Raw genomic sequence first — 16,231 nt, 5'->3', positions numbered from 1 at the left:
GTGGGCTTGGTGTGAGTCCTTTGAGTGGATTACTTGTCTTGTCTGTTTATAACAGACAGCTGAACTGGTTTTATTACCTGCTTTTCTGTATGCTGTCTTACTGTGGAAAACACAGTAAGGTGGTATGACAATTAGGTTTTAGCATCTTTGGGTTTTGTTTTTGCAGTCTCAGCAAGAAAAGGAAAACAGTACTTCCGTTTCTTTCCATCAAACTGGGGATTTGTGTGTTCTTTAGTTTTCTTTTAGGCACTAAACTGGAAAAAAATTAGCTATGTGGTCATTTGAAATTTGAAATTTTGTTTGATGCTTTCCTAGAGGGGACATAAACTAGTCATTTTGGTGCTTGTATATTTCTGTGTAATTTTTCCTCCATCTTTTATTTCTTAATTTTTGAAAAAAAGAGGCAGTTTGGTAATAGTCTTGGTTTTTTCTCATTTGGGGCGATACAGACATTGGCATTTGTTGTCTTGTGCTAGCCAGGAAAATGGGTATCATGGTGTGTTTTGTGTAAAATCTCTTGGGTTTTATGTTCTGACCAACAAAAGAACAAGGCAGTTCTCTCCAGTTAATGATAACAAGAACAGTTCTTTGTTTTAATTCATCTCTAGCAAACAGCCCCCTCTACCTAATAAAATGCTGTCTAACCCCTTTTTTTTCCCCTTCTTTCTGGGCATGGGGCTTTGTTTGAATCTGCTCGGTGGTAGTCTGGGTGGATTCCCCAAACCTGAGCCTGGCTGTCTTACAGAGTGAAGCATCTCTGCCCCGGGACCTTAAAGCACCCATATACCTGTTACTCTAGGATTTTTTTAAATCTTGTACTCCACATTGCATAACAGCTTCCTTCTCTTCCTGTTCCCTTCTTGTTCTTGGAAAAGTTCTCACTCATGATATCAGTCAGCTTGGTTTTTTGGAATTTCCATTTCTTCTATATTGCCAATATGTAATTTTATTTGGTTATGAATTTCTTTTCATAATTCATGACTCAGAAGCAGTGGTCTTTCCTTTCCTGAAAGAATAGCTAGGCTAGTGCATCCTATACCAGTCTGTGAATGGTGAAACAGGTAAAAAATATGGAACATTGCCATGAGTGTTGTGTTTTTTCTGAATGTCTCTTGACTCATTCATCCTCACATACCTTTTGTTTACTTTTATGACAAACTTCTGAACAAATATTTTATTTTCTGGGAATTTCAAGGAATGGCTCTATTCACATGCAAAACAGTACATTCCTGCCCTCGTATGGCTACCTGCTATGTAGGTCAGAAATGGGTTCACTTGATGTGTGTTGATGAGTCACACGGTAAAAACAATGCAGTATGATTTAGGCAACAGCCACGTGTAATAATAAAAGCTAATACCTGAAAGGTGCTTCAAAACAAATACATGGCAAAGAATGTGTGATCTGAAATGTTCACAAAATATTTTAACATTGAAAAACATATTAATAAAACATTATATGAATCATTAATCTGTTATTGAAACCAACTGTGTGGAAATCATGGACAAACATATAATCTAAATACAGGATGAATTTTATTGCAAATACTGCGTCCAGGTTTGGCAAGAGGCATCAATATTGCAATAGAAGCATTTCATTTGTACCTTTGTAAATGGATTCAGACATTTTTTTCATATATTTATAAGGGTAATTCACAAATGGGAATAGAACTTGAATGTACAACCTAGGTAATGTTTCTGAAAAAACACTGATGTATTTGGGGTTTTGTGAACATGATAACCATATCCTGTATTTGTAAATGAAGTATAGATGTGAGCTAACACACAAAAAAAAGGTTTTTATGGTCTGAATTCAAGTGATGCGTACACAAAACTTACAGAATGTATAAATACTAACATTGTTTCGAAAGCCATCCTCTACAATCAGTTACCTTACAGAAAATATTCTGAGTCATAGCTGTTCTCTGTGATTACTATGATATGATATGATCAGTACTCATTGCAAGAGAGTATCAGATTTTACTGCAGTTTCACACCATGTATTTCATAACAAATGAGGACATGACCTAGGGGATCTCCAGGGTGACTTGCTCACATATGTCCCATATTTTCTGACACCATGGTAAGTTAGTTTTAGTGTGTGAAACCTGTTCGAATTAATATCCGAATACTTATAAAAGATGCCTCTTGTGCAATAAACACTTTTGATCTATTGACCATTGTCTATGTATTTGTTTTTTACAAATCTAATTATTGTTCTGGGATGTATGAAATTGAGTTCTTATTATAATATCAATATGCCTGACTCCAGAATAAATATTCTTGCTGGTGAACATTAGATGTTGCATGGTGATCATGTTAGAAGAATAATAATAAGATGGAGCCCAGAGCGTGCAGTATTATTGCAATATTGTGTTAGATCTTGCTGAGATTCTTACTTGAAGCAAAATATTCTAACCCTTTCCATAGAGCTAGCTGCCCTATGGGAACTTAATTTGCTGGACTTAGAGATGGATGATGTGATTTCTTTAGGGTAAATGAATTTAGAAGCAGGACTGTAAACAAAATTCTCCTCTGTTATCATTTTACATAATAATGACTGAAGGAAGATTTATAATGAATGCTAACGTAAATGTGGACAAGAATATGTGTGATTTGAATTGCTGTGAACCATCATATTTCTTACTTAAATGTTTACTTGACTAAAAAGCTCTAGCATGTAAGAGCTTTATGATGTTTCCAAGAGGCATTGCCCATGTAAAAGTAAGACCATGAAAGGCCAAAGCAATACCTCACCCTCATATTCTCATTCAAGACACAAGTACTTTATCTAAGAGAGAGAGTGATCCCCAGAAATAACTGTGTGCAGTACTTGAACCCAAGACATTAAAACAAGCAGCCCACAGACTTTCCTTCCAATGTTTGTCCTTGTGATTTGGATATCAAAACCCAGAGTCTCTTTCTTGTTTGATCACAATACTGGATAACTAGGTAGAGTCTTACCTGATTACAGATAGCTCAAAGACTTTCAAGGTTTTTTTAAAATCCTTTTGACTGCATGTCAGTGTACAGTGATTGAAATGGATGAGGAAGAGAGTTTGTTCTAAGTTCACAATTTGTTATAATTCTACAATCGTCAATATGTGCACTAAAGCTCAGGACAGACGTGGTGCAGTCACGTTGGAGTGGAAGGATGATGTTCTGTTTACAGTACTGTGTTTGCAAGACTACATTTTGATTGTTTCATTTGCTACAGATTTCTCCATTTCCTTGGACAAATTCACTTCATCTGTCCATCTTTAACCTTTGTTTGTAAAAAAAGGATAGCAACTTATCATTTAGTCTCAAGTATATTTAAGACATCATCATATATATAAACCGCTGCTTCTGTGGCAATGGGAAGTGTTATAAGTACAGAGCCAGATAATTTATTTTTTTTAAAAAAAAAAAAGGGGGGTTTCACATTTCCTGGTAAACTTGGAAAAAGGCTTATTTCTCCTAAGGAGTTTGTTTAACATATGAACACTTCTAATAGAAAAAGAATCAGTTTCAAAGTGGAGCTTGGATGGTCTTCAAGCAGGGCTCTCCTGTCTTGTATTAAAAAGTATGGAAATGAATTTTTGCTGTTGGGACTTCGGGGATTTTGAGACATGAATTCATATGGAAAACCTCATGACTGTAGGGGCTGTAATCTCTTCAGAACCACACTGTGCTGCTTTGAGATTTGCACTCCAAATTCTTTCTGTTCTTCTCATCAGCAGGAACTGAAATCCTGGGTTGTAGGCAGCCTGAATCCCACCCCATCTTATGTCACTGGCCCAGTCATCCCTCAGGTTCTGTGCGAGTGCAGAGTGTCTAACTGCTTGTTCACCAGCTGACATGGTCTAGACTACTTTTCAGCAGCAGGGATTTTCATCATGCTGGACAGTGCAGGTCCTCAGAGATTGATTATACAAATTCAGAAGAGGAACAACATGAATAATGAGGTCAGGGGATTGTCAAGGGGAATGATCCCTGTACTGAGTTCAGTGCTGTTGAGTTGACTCCAAGAGAAGTCTGGCTGAAAGACTCAACGGAGGTTACAGGTAGCTTTAATAGTAGGGTGTGTTTGCAGGTTTCTTTGGCCCTGGGTGCAGTGGTGAAGAGCAGCTTGAATCCTTACATTTTTTTAAGTGAGGTGTGACTTGTTCCATTTTTACTCCACTGCTCATTTCGGCACCCATGTGACTACACTGGACATCCAAGTGGTAGCAGACAGTTTAAGCAATTGCAGCCGATGCGTTTGGATGGGCTCTTCTCACTGAGGAAGAGCTGTGACTGTGGTTCAGCTCTGCTTTTTTTGTCACTGTGGAGGGATGATGAGATTTTGAGAAGTAATTGACTTCAGAAGAGATTTCTTAGGCTTTAGTGTGCACCATGAGAAGAATGGCACACAGCTCCATGGGGGACATCTGTCCCATTTGCCAGGCATCACCACCAGTGCAATCATGAACTCACGCTACAGCTTTACAGGAGGAGTGGCTTTGAACATAAGGAATTTCAGTTTCATTTCCCACCCTCTTGCTGGATATAAATATGTGTGCATGTCCCTGCCTTATCCACAGCTAAGAAAAAAGATTTAACTGTGAAGACTCAATACTGGTAACTTCCAACACCAAGGATAAAATCATTCCAGTCTTACAAGACTTCTAATTCTCAGTCATGAAGTCTGGAGCATTTTGCCATTTGCTTTCTGAAGCAGGTGTCAGAGAGGTGTGACTACATAAGTGGTACAGGCACATTTCAGGTGGCATTGTTGGCCAGATCAACCCAATTTTTTGTCTGCGTGCTTTGAGACTCAGATGTGGAACAGTTGTTGTGACTGTCACTTCTAATTTGCACAGTCGTTGGTGTCAGCAGCTCTTTCATGAGAAAAAAAAAAAAAACAACACCACAACTGTAACTATTGGCAATACAATTTTATCTTAACACAAAATTACAGAAGCTTAATATTCAGGCCACTGATATGTAACATTTTATAGATGGGGCATGGCCATGAATTGAAAAAAAGGCACTAGCTGAATTCCCCAGCTGAAATCCACGTTGGATTTTTAATGCTAACTTCTATTGCAGAAAGAGGAAATATATCCTTAAAATTAAACTTATATCACTGGACTGGAAGTGCCCACAGGAGACTGCATCAATCAGGCCTCGTAAGCTGCTATGGAGAACATTACTAGACAAAGCTTAGCAGTTTTGTGTCTCCCAGAGGACAGGAGAGGAGCCACCCGCACTCTTGGGAGCTCCACCAGAAATCCCGGGCTGTCAAGGACGCAAGCATTTGCTTGGGCTGCTTTTCCATACAGAGAAATGCAGGGCTAGCTCAGTAACAACAAACTCCTTATGGCTTTTCTCTGGTAGATTTCCACTACTGTGCAAAGATTCTGATAAATATTTGTTCCCATATTTAACTAAATTAAGATTGGATTCTTGCCCCCAAAGGAGATGGATGGTGCTCCTCAGACAATGTTCAAAATTACAGTTTTGTTCCAAGGACAATATGTGCAAATAGTTTTCTTTTTGATTGTTGTAATACAGTAACAAAGCAATGGACTTATATTTGACACAACAAAGTCTCGTAACTGAAATGTGCCATTTGTGTGCCAGTTTCTCAGAAAACAAGCTGTTCTTTCCTTCCCAGAATCCTCTATATATCCACAGTAACAAGAGGTGAAGAGTGACTGATTCTATGGTACTATTATGTATTATACCGATTGTAATTCTGCATTTAGATTTTCCTCTGCAGTATAGTGCTGCTTTGCTATGACTTTCTTCGAGTTCTTACTCCTGGAATGAATCTAAAAAAGTCAGCCTATATACATTGCCTAAAGCCTATACATATGAAAGGGGCATAACGGAGATTCAGAGACACTCTCTGGAAAGCAGGGTGATGATGTGGTTCACAGCCTGACTGATACAGGTCATCCTAATGCATACGGGGACTTCCCATTTATGCACAACAGGTTGTCTGCAGCCTTAATCTTGACATAATGGTGGTGTTCTGATTGCTTTTTTTCTGATTCAGGGGATGTATTTGAGAGAAAAGAGTATGGCTCTAAAATGCCTCTGCTTGGTAGTCCTAAAAGACGGGAATAATCTCCGGGAGTTTATAGCTGATATCACTTTTAAGGTAATCTATCTGCTGCTTGGAGAGATGCTGGTATCTTCTTATGTAAAGGCCAACTTGTTGCTCTGTATCTGCACGTATTCCTCACACAGGTCAGCTTGGGGCTACCAGCCGCAGGGCTGTGCAGGCACGCCGGCCGAGGGCAGCCCACGCTTTGGCTATGTGAGAAGGCCAGCCTGCAGGGCTGCTGTGCCACGCTTGCCGTGGCACCCGGTGCCACTTCCAGGCCCACTCTGTTTCTCAGTAGGGCAGTGAGATCCCCAGGGAGTTGTTGTCATCTCCCATCTGTCAACAGCTTTTAGAGTTCCCAGGTCTGTAATGTGTCTCCTGGCTCTTGATCAAAAGAAGATTTTAATGAGGGGGTCTTACCTATCTGTAGCCTGTCCAGGTCCCTGTGAGGATCCATATGTGCTCTGTTGACCTGGCACAGCATTGCCCATCCTGGGCTGGTATTGAAGAGGTTCTGGTTGGGCAAGAGGGTCAGTCAAGTAAAGAAGCATTTTTATCTATCAAATCCTTTGTGTTTCCTGAGTAAGGGTAATGAGTAAGAAATAAATAGGGAGCACTTGGAGCAATCAGCTGTTCAGGGGAAGAAGTGCTTGGACAGAAAAGTTGAAAAAATGGTTTGTATTCCAAGGTTGGGTCATATGTATGGCCAACTCACTTGCTCGGTCCCTGTTTCCACATCTCCATAAAAGATATTGTTCACTCTGAATTTTGAACTGTGATTAATTTATGTTTTCAAATAGAAAGCAGTGCTATTTTTTAAATTTTAAAAAGTTGAAAAAATGTAAAATTGTGCTTGTTTCCTGTGGGAAAAAATATGCGGTATTCACAAACATTCTCTCTCTGAATTTTAACAGAAGAATGCCCTTACCAATATATTTGTATTTCAGTATATTTGCTTTGGAAAGAATATGCACTGATGATCAAGTATTTTTAATTTCAGTTAAATACATTTGCTCTAAACTGTAATAACATATTTGAAAAGCTGAAGTTTTGGTCTGATCCAGAATGATTGTTCCTGCATTTTATTTTTGTGTGAAGATGCATTCTGAGCTTCTTTTAGAAGTTTTCCTGACAGTATTATAAGACAAACTATTTCCTGCTATTTGCAAAAAGTTACCTGGTTTTTTAATAGTTTACTAATTTTTTTGTCCTAATCCCACAGGCCAGCTTGTGCAGTTGTGCTTATGGTAAGAACTAGTTAGTTAATATACTGCTGTCATTCCAAAACAATAGTTAATACTCATCTTCAGGGAGGTCCTTTAAAGCCTTTTTTTTTTGTATTCCCTAAAGAAACAATCTACAGAAAACTGGATCAAAAAGTATGACTACTTGGGAGACTTTCTGGGAGGGGGGAAAAAAATTCACTCAAAAGTTTTTCGTTCCATTAAAAAGAGTAATTTGGCCTTCATCCAAGTAGTGAAAAGTCATTATAAAAAAAAAAAAAAGGGAAAAAAAGTGAAGGGCTGCAAAGGGAAGGAAAATTGGCTTATTTCTAGCAATCTAAATCTGGAGTAATTCTATTGCCTTAATTGCTGTTACATAAAATTTACTGAATTTAATTTTCAGAATAGTTTGGCTTGTTTGTACTTCAGTCAAAGCTAGGTATTTTAATACTGTCACTTTAGTCAAGTGTAGTTACTTTAATACTTACAAACTCCTTCAGGAAAGTTTAAATGCTGCATATAGGTTTCCTGGGAGGAAAGATGATTACTTTAAGTATGGTACGGTAATGAACCATTTTTTAAGAGAATATCTGCATGAAAAATAACACTGCATATTCTTCTCATAATAGCATATATACACATATGAAGAAGGCATTAGCTTCTAGAACATTTTTTTTTTCTGCTTATAACTTTTCTATTCAGTGTAGCTGAAATCTTCCATTTTGAAAAGGAACAACACACTGAGTTACTGCCATACTGCCATGCCACCACTGTGCCTGAAACCTGGCTTGGAAGAGTCACCTCCAGAATGGTCAGTCTTTGATTTCACTTCTGACAGATGAAGTGCCAGAGGCAAGGGTGCTACTGATAGATGAATATCCATTCGCTAAAGACAGAATGGTATCAACCGCAATATTTGGCCGCGAGGTTAGCGTAGTTTACTTCGACATCCAGGACTGATGTTCAGCTGGGGACCTAAAGACAGGAAACTCCATCTACTCTTACTGAACTGATAAGTACAGTTAACTTCACTGTGAAGGCTTTTTTCTTTTACAGCCCTTTTTGATCTGAACTTTTTCAAAAAAATACATGTTTCTGATGCATGGAAGAGCCAATAAAAGCATCATCAGGAAATTTATTAATGTTGCTGCAGAACTGTTCAATAGGGGTGATAGCTTGTACTAGTGAGGAGCATTTTGAATGAAGAATAATATGTAGTACACTTGGATTGATATGCGAGTGGTAGGTGGCTCATACCAGAAACATAAAGTACTTTGTTCTCTTATCCATCACATGTATTTAATCTACAGAATGGTACTGCTCACTCTGTTCACTTTGTAAGTAAAATCCAGAGATGAAAAAAAAGATTTTTATATGGTTTTCCCGACAACAGTAATGTTAAACTGTGAACAATTTGGGATGTTTCTGTAAAATTTTGTGATATACGAGCATTCCTTTCTTTTCCTTCAATTTTGGTCAGCTTGTTCTGAACAAAAGCTGATAGCTAAACAAAAATATGACTACACTTGCTGATGTGCTGTTTAAAGCAAAACTATATTTTAACTGATCCTTCCACTGGAAGGAAATAAAGCATGAGAAAACAGCTGAATACATAGATAGAAGTAAGCAAGGTAAAACCAGAAGTCATTTTTGTAGCCCTGAACTCAGAGATTACTTAGATTGCACTGCCTAGTTGCATGTAAATTTTTTTTTTTACATTCTAACTTGTTTGCCCAGTTATGGGGGGAGCGTTTCAGACCTGGGTCATGGTATTTAATGGGATTCCCATTAGCAAATACAGAAAATCCAGAAAAAAAAGTTGCAGATAGAACAGACGTATTCAGGTCACAGTGATATCAGTGACTACTCCTGTCTCAAGCATCTTGCAGGAAACACTTTTGTGAATTCATCAGTTCACATTGCTCTGACTTAACAGGTGTCTTTCACACATCTCAGGTTTCACCGAATGAGATAGGTTATAAAGCATATCAGAAGATACTGCAAAATTTCAAAGGGCATATTTAAGAGGGATTGAGTTGCAGTAAACAAGTGGTAATTAAAATTAAGGAAAAAAAGGCCATGGTGGGGGAGAAAGGAGAGCAAGGTGCCACTGGAAAACAATTTTAACCTTGTTGGAATTTGAAGTTAGTAGTCCTTGGAACAACTGCTGCCTTTTTTCAGCTTGTGTAGTTAGAGTGAGCTACTTGTGCGTAGCTCGAGGCTGTTTTTTTTATGAAAGTACAAAGAAACCCTCATCTACTGTTTTTATCTGCATCAACAGTCTGGAAATACTCATTTCATATCGCTCACGCGCAGTGAAGAATAGTGCTGAACACTAGGAGGTCTGCAGTGGAAATAACACTGAAAGTACATCATCTAAGAATACATCAAGACTATAAAATGGCCTTGCAAGAAAAAACATTCACAATTCGTTATTACATTGTCGTGGTTTAACCCCAGCCAGCAACTAAGCACCACACAGCCGCTTGCTGACTCCCCCCTGCTGCCCCAGCAGGTAGGGGGGGAAACAATCAGAAGGGTAAAGGTGACAAAACTCGTTTGAGATAAGAACAGTTTAATAATTAAAATAAAATAAAACATGCAAAAAATTGTAATGAAAAGGAAGGTAACAGTGAGAAGTAAAACCTAAGACAAGTGATGCAAATGAAAACAATTGCTCACTACCACCCAACCAATGCCCAGCCAGTCCCTGAGCAGCAGCCCCCCAGCCAACCTTCCCCCAGTGTATATGCTGACCCCGATGCGGTATGGGATGGGATGTCCCTTGGGTCAGCTGGGGTCAGCTGTCCCGGCTGTGTCCCCTCCCAGCTCCCTGTGCAGCCCCAGCCCCCTCGCTGGTGGGGTGGGTGAGGGGCAGAAAAGCCCTGGGCTCTGGGTAAGCAATAAGAAGAACATCCCTGGATTCGCAACACTTCCCAGCACAAAGCCAAAACAAAGCCATACCAGCTACTGTGAACAAAATTAACTCTACCCCAGCCAAAACCAATGCATACATAAACAATTCTACATATGGATTTGTAAACTGCAGTTTGGGTTTCGAGGTTAACAATCTGCTTTTGTTATAGCAGGAAGGGGTGTTAGAAGTGTAGTGTAGCACACCTGGGTTGGCAAACTGTCACTGAAATCTAAGATAATTATTTAGTAAATATCTTATTTAGAAAGTCCTGTGGAAGCTCCTGAGATGCCATGGAAAGTGATAATGTTTAGAGATGCTGAGTTAGCCACTTAGTGTGGGTTCCATATTGACTGGATTCTTGGATTCCTGTTACCATTGCCTCCGTATAGGATCTGTTTATAACTACATTGTGAACCATTTTGAGGTTTTTTTCCTCAAATAAGTGGTTATGAGAAATCATAAATACCGTTTAATTATATAACCTACATATGTTTTATTCTTGTGTTAAATGTGTGATTAAAGTGTGGTTTCAGAAAATTGCAGGCATGACTCTCAGGAGAATTTGAATTTGTAATCATTAAAACAATTGTTTTTAATAAATTTCAGACGCTGAAGAATTAAAAGGAGTTCAGAAAAAAACCCAACTCTCAGGCTCACAACCTGTCACTCAGAGTGGACATAGAGATCATTTGTATCTGAGGAATCTTTACATTATATCTGAAACACTTCACTTCGCTGGAGGACTTGTGTTTATTTCATGAAAATGATATTTAGCTTCTATAAGCAAAGGTTCATCTCCAATTATTAGTTATCAGTTTCCAGACAAGTAATTCATGTCATCCAACACTCGTAGGGAAAATCCGCATTTCAAGAGATCTTGATTTTTTTTAATTCTTGTTTGGTTCAATCAGAATATTGTCATATGTCCTTGTGAAAGATTGCTGTTCATGATCAGTACTGCAGAGTCCAGATCCAGTTGTATCAGGATTAGATTATGCTATGTTGTGTTATTATAGCCACTTGTCCAGTGAACTTTGCAATATCTCTGTGATTCAGAAACCTCCCTGGGTAACCTGTTCCAGCAATCATATGACCACCCTCACAGGAGAAAAAAAAAAGGGGGTGGGGGGGGGGGGGTGGAGAGGGCTTTCCTCATATCTAATTCCAATTTCTCATGTTCCAAGGATCATCCATTGTATCTGATCTTTTTGTCATGCCACTTCCAAGAAGAGTCTGGTTCCATCTTCTCTCTTCCCTGCAACAGATACCTTCATGCAGCTGGCTCCCAGCCTTTACTGGTTCACAGGGTTATTCCTCCCCCCATGGAGAACTTTGCATGTCCCATTACTGAGAGCTGTGGCAGGTGCTGTGCTGTCATTGCTTCTGCTTGACCTCCTCCTGTGGAGGCTTGTGTGCTCGTTAATGGTGTTAATGATTTCTGTTTTCTTCAAGGCTTCTTCCTTGAGTAGGTAGCTCTTGCATTGTAAAATCTCAAATTAGGAAGAATTGGAACATGAGTTACCTGGGGATCTGTATGATCATTTTGTATTAGGTATTTGTCTTTACTACCAGAGAAGAGACCTTATTCCAATTACTATCTAATCATAGTTTTCACTGTAAAAAAAGAAAATCTGGAATAGATTTTTGTTAGCTACCTTTTATTTCTTCATGTCATCTGACATTTACTCATCTTGATTTGAAATTTCATGGTTACAAATTGAAGTAACCTGAAGTTAACTATTTTTTTTTCCTTTTTTTTTTTCTGTGTGTGTGTAGTGTAATTCCTAGAAAACATCTTAAGAAAGAAGAAAGGGCAAAGAACAGGCAACTGATGGTACTACCAATAAAACTTTAGAAGTATAATAATTTCTGAGGTAATAATGTTTAAGGAACAGCTGGCTGAGTGTCCCTTTGACCCTTACCTGTTCCTTGAAAAGGTGACGAGTCTTAGAGGAAAGGCATCCCCGTGACTAATGCTGTGTCCAGAGGGTCAGCAGCTTTTTGCCTTTCTTGGGATGAAGGAAGAGGTAATTTCTGAAATAGGCAGTTTGGTCCCTTATCTTTTGAAAGCTTACGTATGATCTTTTCTATCACTGTAGTTACTCCTTTTATTTATAAACAGTGAAAATGCTTTCTTGTTCAGTATTCTGAAAGGTAGGTGGAAGGGAGAAGATTTGCTTTATATTCTACATATTTCTTTATATTATACAAATTCCAGTAAACTGTCATTTGTAATTTTAGGTGGATTTCCTCCTCTCCTAATTTATTGTTATTACTTTTATTTATTAGTGGAAAGGGAGTATTACATTGTTACTTCCTACTTTAGCCAACCAAAACCAGGCTTTCTGATAAGTCTCAATCAGGCTGCTGCATTGTACAGCTTCATAGATCAACGTCTCCAGCGATTTATATTTTCTCATTGATTCTAGAAAGCTTGCCGTTTCCAGACTGTGAGGTCTGTTTTCATCTCTTGTTTTCTATTGGCTATAGGGCCTATACTGTCTGGTCAAAGGGTTCATCACCGCTGTACTATTTGTTTGATTTATAGAACAAACCAAATACTTAGAAATAATGGTCAGGGCAGGATGTCATTTAGGATTTGCAAAATATTACTGGTTTCAGAGAAGCAATGACAGTTAAACCAGCTTGAGAAGCTTACACAATGTGCAACTTGGTTGTATGTTTCTCACTGACTTCTGTGGGAACAGGTCTGTAGTAAGCAGCATAATCCTAATTTCCTTTTAGTAAGGTTTGAATATTTAATATTTTATTGTGTCTTTGTTGACACAGAGAATTAGAGATGTAGATGAGCCTTTACTATAGAATTCTCATCAGGCTGCTGTGTTTGCATCCTCTTGTAGTACAGGCACATGTACTTAAGGCACACTTAAACTTTTACTGGTCTGGAGACACCAAGAGCTAGGTTGTTGCCTTTTTTTTTTTTTTTTTTCCCCTGCCCCCAGCCTTTTTTTTATAGCCTGTCCAGCTTGCTTACTTCCAGAGCACCATCTCAATTGTTACCTTTTCACAGAAATGAAACTGCATTGGTCAGCAGGATAGCACTTTCTCTCCCTTTGCTGGACTTCTAACCTGGAGAGTGTTTTGCCATTCAGCTTGAAAAAACAGCCTGCCTTTAATTTTGCAGTACGAGGCATGCAGCAGAGACTGTTCAGAAGATTCAAAAGATGGTCTTTATTTGAGGTAACACAAGAAGTACAGGATTCTAGGGGAAAAAGAAGAATAAGCGGCTCTGTGCCACTGTTTGCTGCCTTCAGCATGCTCACTCCAGAGCTTTCTGTAGGATTTGATCAACATCATGCAGGAGATACACATTCCCTCTTGCAAATCTCTCTGCCCCTTCCTGCCTCCCACCAGCAGACAGCTGCCTTTGATATTAGCAGATTTTTCACTCTTAAGAGGATTCTGTCATTCCAAAAGCCTTTGTCATCCTCCCTCTTACTTGACCCGACTTTAAGCCCAGAGGGTATTTAAGAAGCACCTGTTCGCTTTCTTGAGGGTAGATTTTCCGCTCTAGCCTTACTGTATATCACCCAGGTTGAACTGGTTAAAGTGATGGGGCAGCACCCTCAGCAAATTGCATTCCTAAGCACAATTTCTAAGGTTCGTAAATGTTTTCCTCTACACTGCAGCTTTTCTAGGTAGGGTGGGAGACATATCAACCACCATTTTAGCCCATGCTTGAAACACTGAACCTCATTTATTATTACTCAGTAAGAGACATTTTTTTTAAATATGTGAGCTCTACTTAAACACTCAAGCAGAGGTAATAGTAGTATCTTGAGGCTATCTAGTGCACATCATAATAAAACAGGATGTATATTCCTGATTGTGCCACTAGTATGCAAAGTTCATCCAATTTTGTAATTAGAAGATTAATGAGTTACTTCTTTAGGTGACTGGGATTTACTCTGAGAAGTTGCATTACTCCCCCTTCTGTAATGAAATGTCATAACCTATGCTTTCTTCTGCCTGTCCTTTGAAATTGCTGCCCTCTAGTTTGAGCAGGAAAGGTGTCCCTGTGCAGATGTTTATTTTTTCTCCCATTGTTAGCCACATATAATTCATGTCACATTCTCTCCTAAAAATGATTGTTTGTGTTTGAATTACATCAGAGAGGTACCTTTGTCAGGTTTTTCCCGCTGAGTTCATCAGAGTGTTTTATATCAATGCACTCATCAGGGCAACTTGAAGGGAAAATGGTTTAATGGCTCTTTTACAGATGCTTGATCGTTGTACCAGTGAGTAGCAAGCAAGAAAAAAATTCCCAACTACTATATTTATGGTTCCTTTGTGATCAGCATAGCACTAATGCTGGAAACCTGGTGAAATGGCTCTTTGACACTTATGTTTTGAGGCTCAGAATGAGAACTGTTCCTCATGGTTTGTGTAAGAGTACTCAGTGATTAAGCCCATAGCTTATAAAATTGATTCTTGATTAAAGTTTTAATATAGTAATAGTCAATTTCTAAGCTAGTAAATATTTTAAGAAGACATTGTTAAAAATGTGATTCACAGTGTTGATTTTTATTTCAGTTGTGTTTATGGGGTTTAATTAAGATAATGTCTTGCTGTTAACTCTTGAAGAGTTATATTTACACAGTTACTCAGGCTGGATCAGTTCTTCATGAAAATACATATTTTTATGCTTAGACAGAGTTTGTGTTCTGTAGTAGTTACAGGGTAGTTACAGGAGATATATATTACTTATAGAGTAACCCAAAGATCGTGAAATTATGTGCCTTTATATATAAGAATTACCAAAAAGGGACACAAAGAAAACTAAATGCTCATTAAGGGACTTCTCTAGACTCCTGTTGACACCCGTTATTTAATGTTGATTTACCTCACATTTTCCATTCTTAATCTTCTCATTAGTTGTTACAGTGCATGTGCTTATATAGTTAGAGAACATAGTTTACAAGGTAGAGACTGTACATTCCGTGTTGCACTCAGATGATAATTCACTCTGTACCTCTGTGTAGTTCTCTTTTTTTTTCCTCTTAGGCATGCTTATTGTTTTGGGCAATATTTGGATATTGCCTGCTTGTAGTCTTGATGTTTGGCTTGCTCTATCTCATTCTTTCTCTCAACACAGAACTTGGGTGCGTAATAGAGTTAGTAGGATTCGCTGTTCAATCCTATGATTTTTATAGACGCCTTGTAAAACTCAGCAGCCATAGTCCACTCAGCAGCAGCAACAGCAGCAGTTGGTAATAACCCAATCTTACTGACTCATAATAGACTGAGGCACTTCTGAAAATTTTGCAGTCAGTTTGATTCTCTCCAGTTATATATTAGCATGGATCTTAAATCAGTATTCAGGTGGTAGCTTGGTTCTTAGCCCATTATTTAGTACTTCAAATATTAGCTCTAGATGAAGAAAGGTGAAATACATTAGGCATGAACACATGTTGGCTTTTCCACAATGAACTAACTGCTTTATATCTCAGTAGCAAAATGCTTCCATTGAAAGCTAGTGTACTCAATTTTCATTGCAACTTTTAAAGAAGAAATGCAATTTTTAAAAAAATGTTAATTATTTTATTAAAACAATCATGAGTTTCACTTTTTAAAAATCTTAAGTAGATGGAGCGGTTAAGTTGTGCATATGCTTCGGCATAGCAGCATGTTTCATAGACCCTTCATGATTCCACTTATTTAGCACTGTAATCATGTAACTAGCAACTTGCTCGGTCTTTTTTTCATTCATATACAAGCAGGATATGAAGATATTTGCATACTTAACTTCATTTGCACCTGTGAATATTGATATTTTTAAAAATGATTTCAGGAAAAGCTGTCAGAAGACAGCAGAAAATGTAAAGAAGGCATGGAAAAAAATCACACACCAGCAGATGAAGATTCAAGAAGTGAAAGCAGCAGCACTGAAGAGGAAAAGGAAAGGACAAAATTGCTATTGGAGCGTTTGAAAGCTCTGGAGGTAAGAAGTACAACAGTTTCACACATAAAAGACCACCCTGCCCCCTGCCTCATTCA

The 16,231-nt window shown here is 38.3% G+C and overlaps 1 protein-coding gene across 10 annotated transcripts in view; it reads left to right on the top strand.

The window, feature by feature from the left end:
* The window catches only part of NCKAP5 (NCK associated protein 5), a 245,870-nt gene that overhangs the window by 104,412 nt on the left and 125,227 nt on the right, over positions 1-16,231 (top strand). For all 10 annotated transcript variants that reach the window (XR_008748414.1, XR_008748415.1, XM_055812073.1 and 7 more), the window contains one exon: positions 16,026-16,175. Coding sequence is in view for 8 of the 10 variants with exons in the window: in XM_055812073.1 (XP_055668048.1) it covers positions 16,026-16,175 (150 nt within the window). In the remaining 2 variants the exon portion in view is untranslated. The remainder of the gene's footprint in view (positions 1-16,025; positions 16,176-16,231) is intronic.

The sequence above is a fragment of the Falco peregrinus genome, chromosome 8, assembly GCF_023634155.1.
Source record: "Falco peregrinus isolate bFalPer1 chromosome 8, bFalPer1.pri, whole genome shotgun sequence".
Classification (NCBI taxonomy): domain Eukaryota; kingdom Metazoa; phylum Chordata; class Aves; order Falconiformes; family Falconidae; genus Falco; species Falco peregrinus.
Note: the sequence above shows the minus strand (reverse complement) of the source record. Positions and strands in the feature narration are given on the sequence as shown.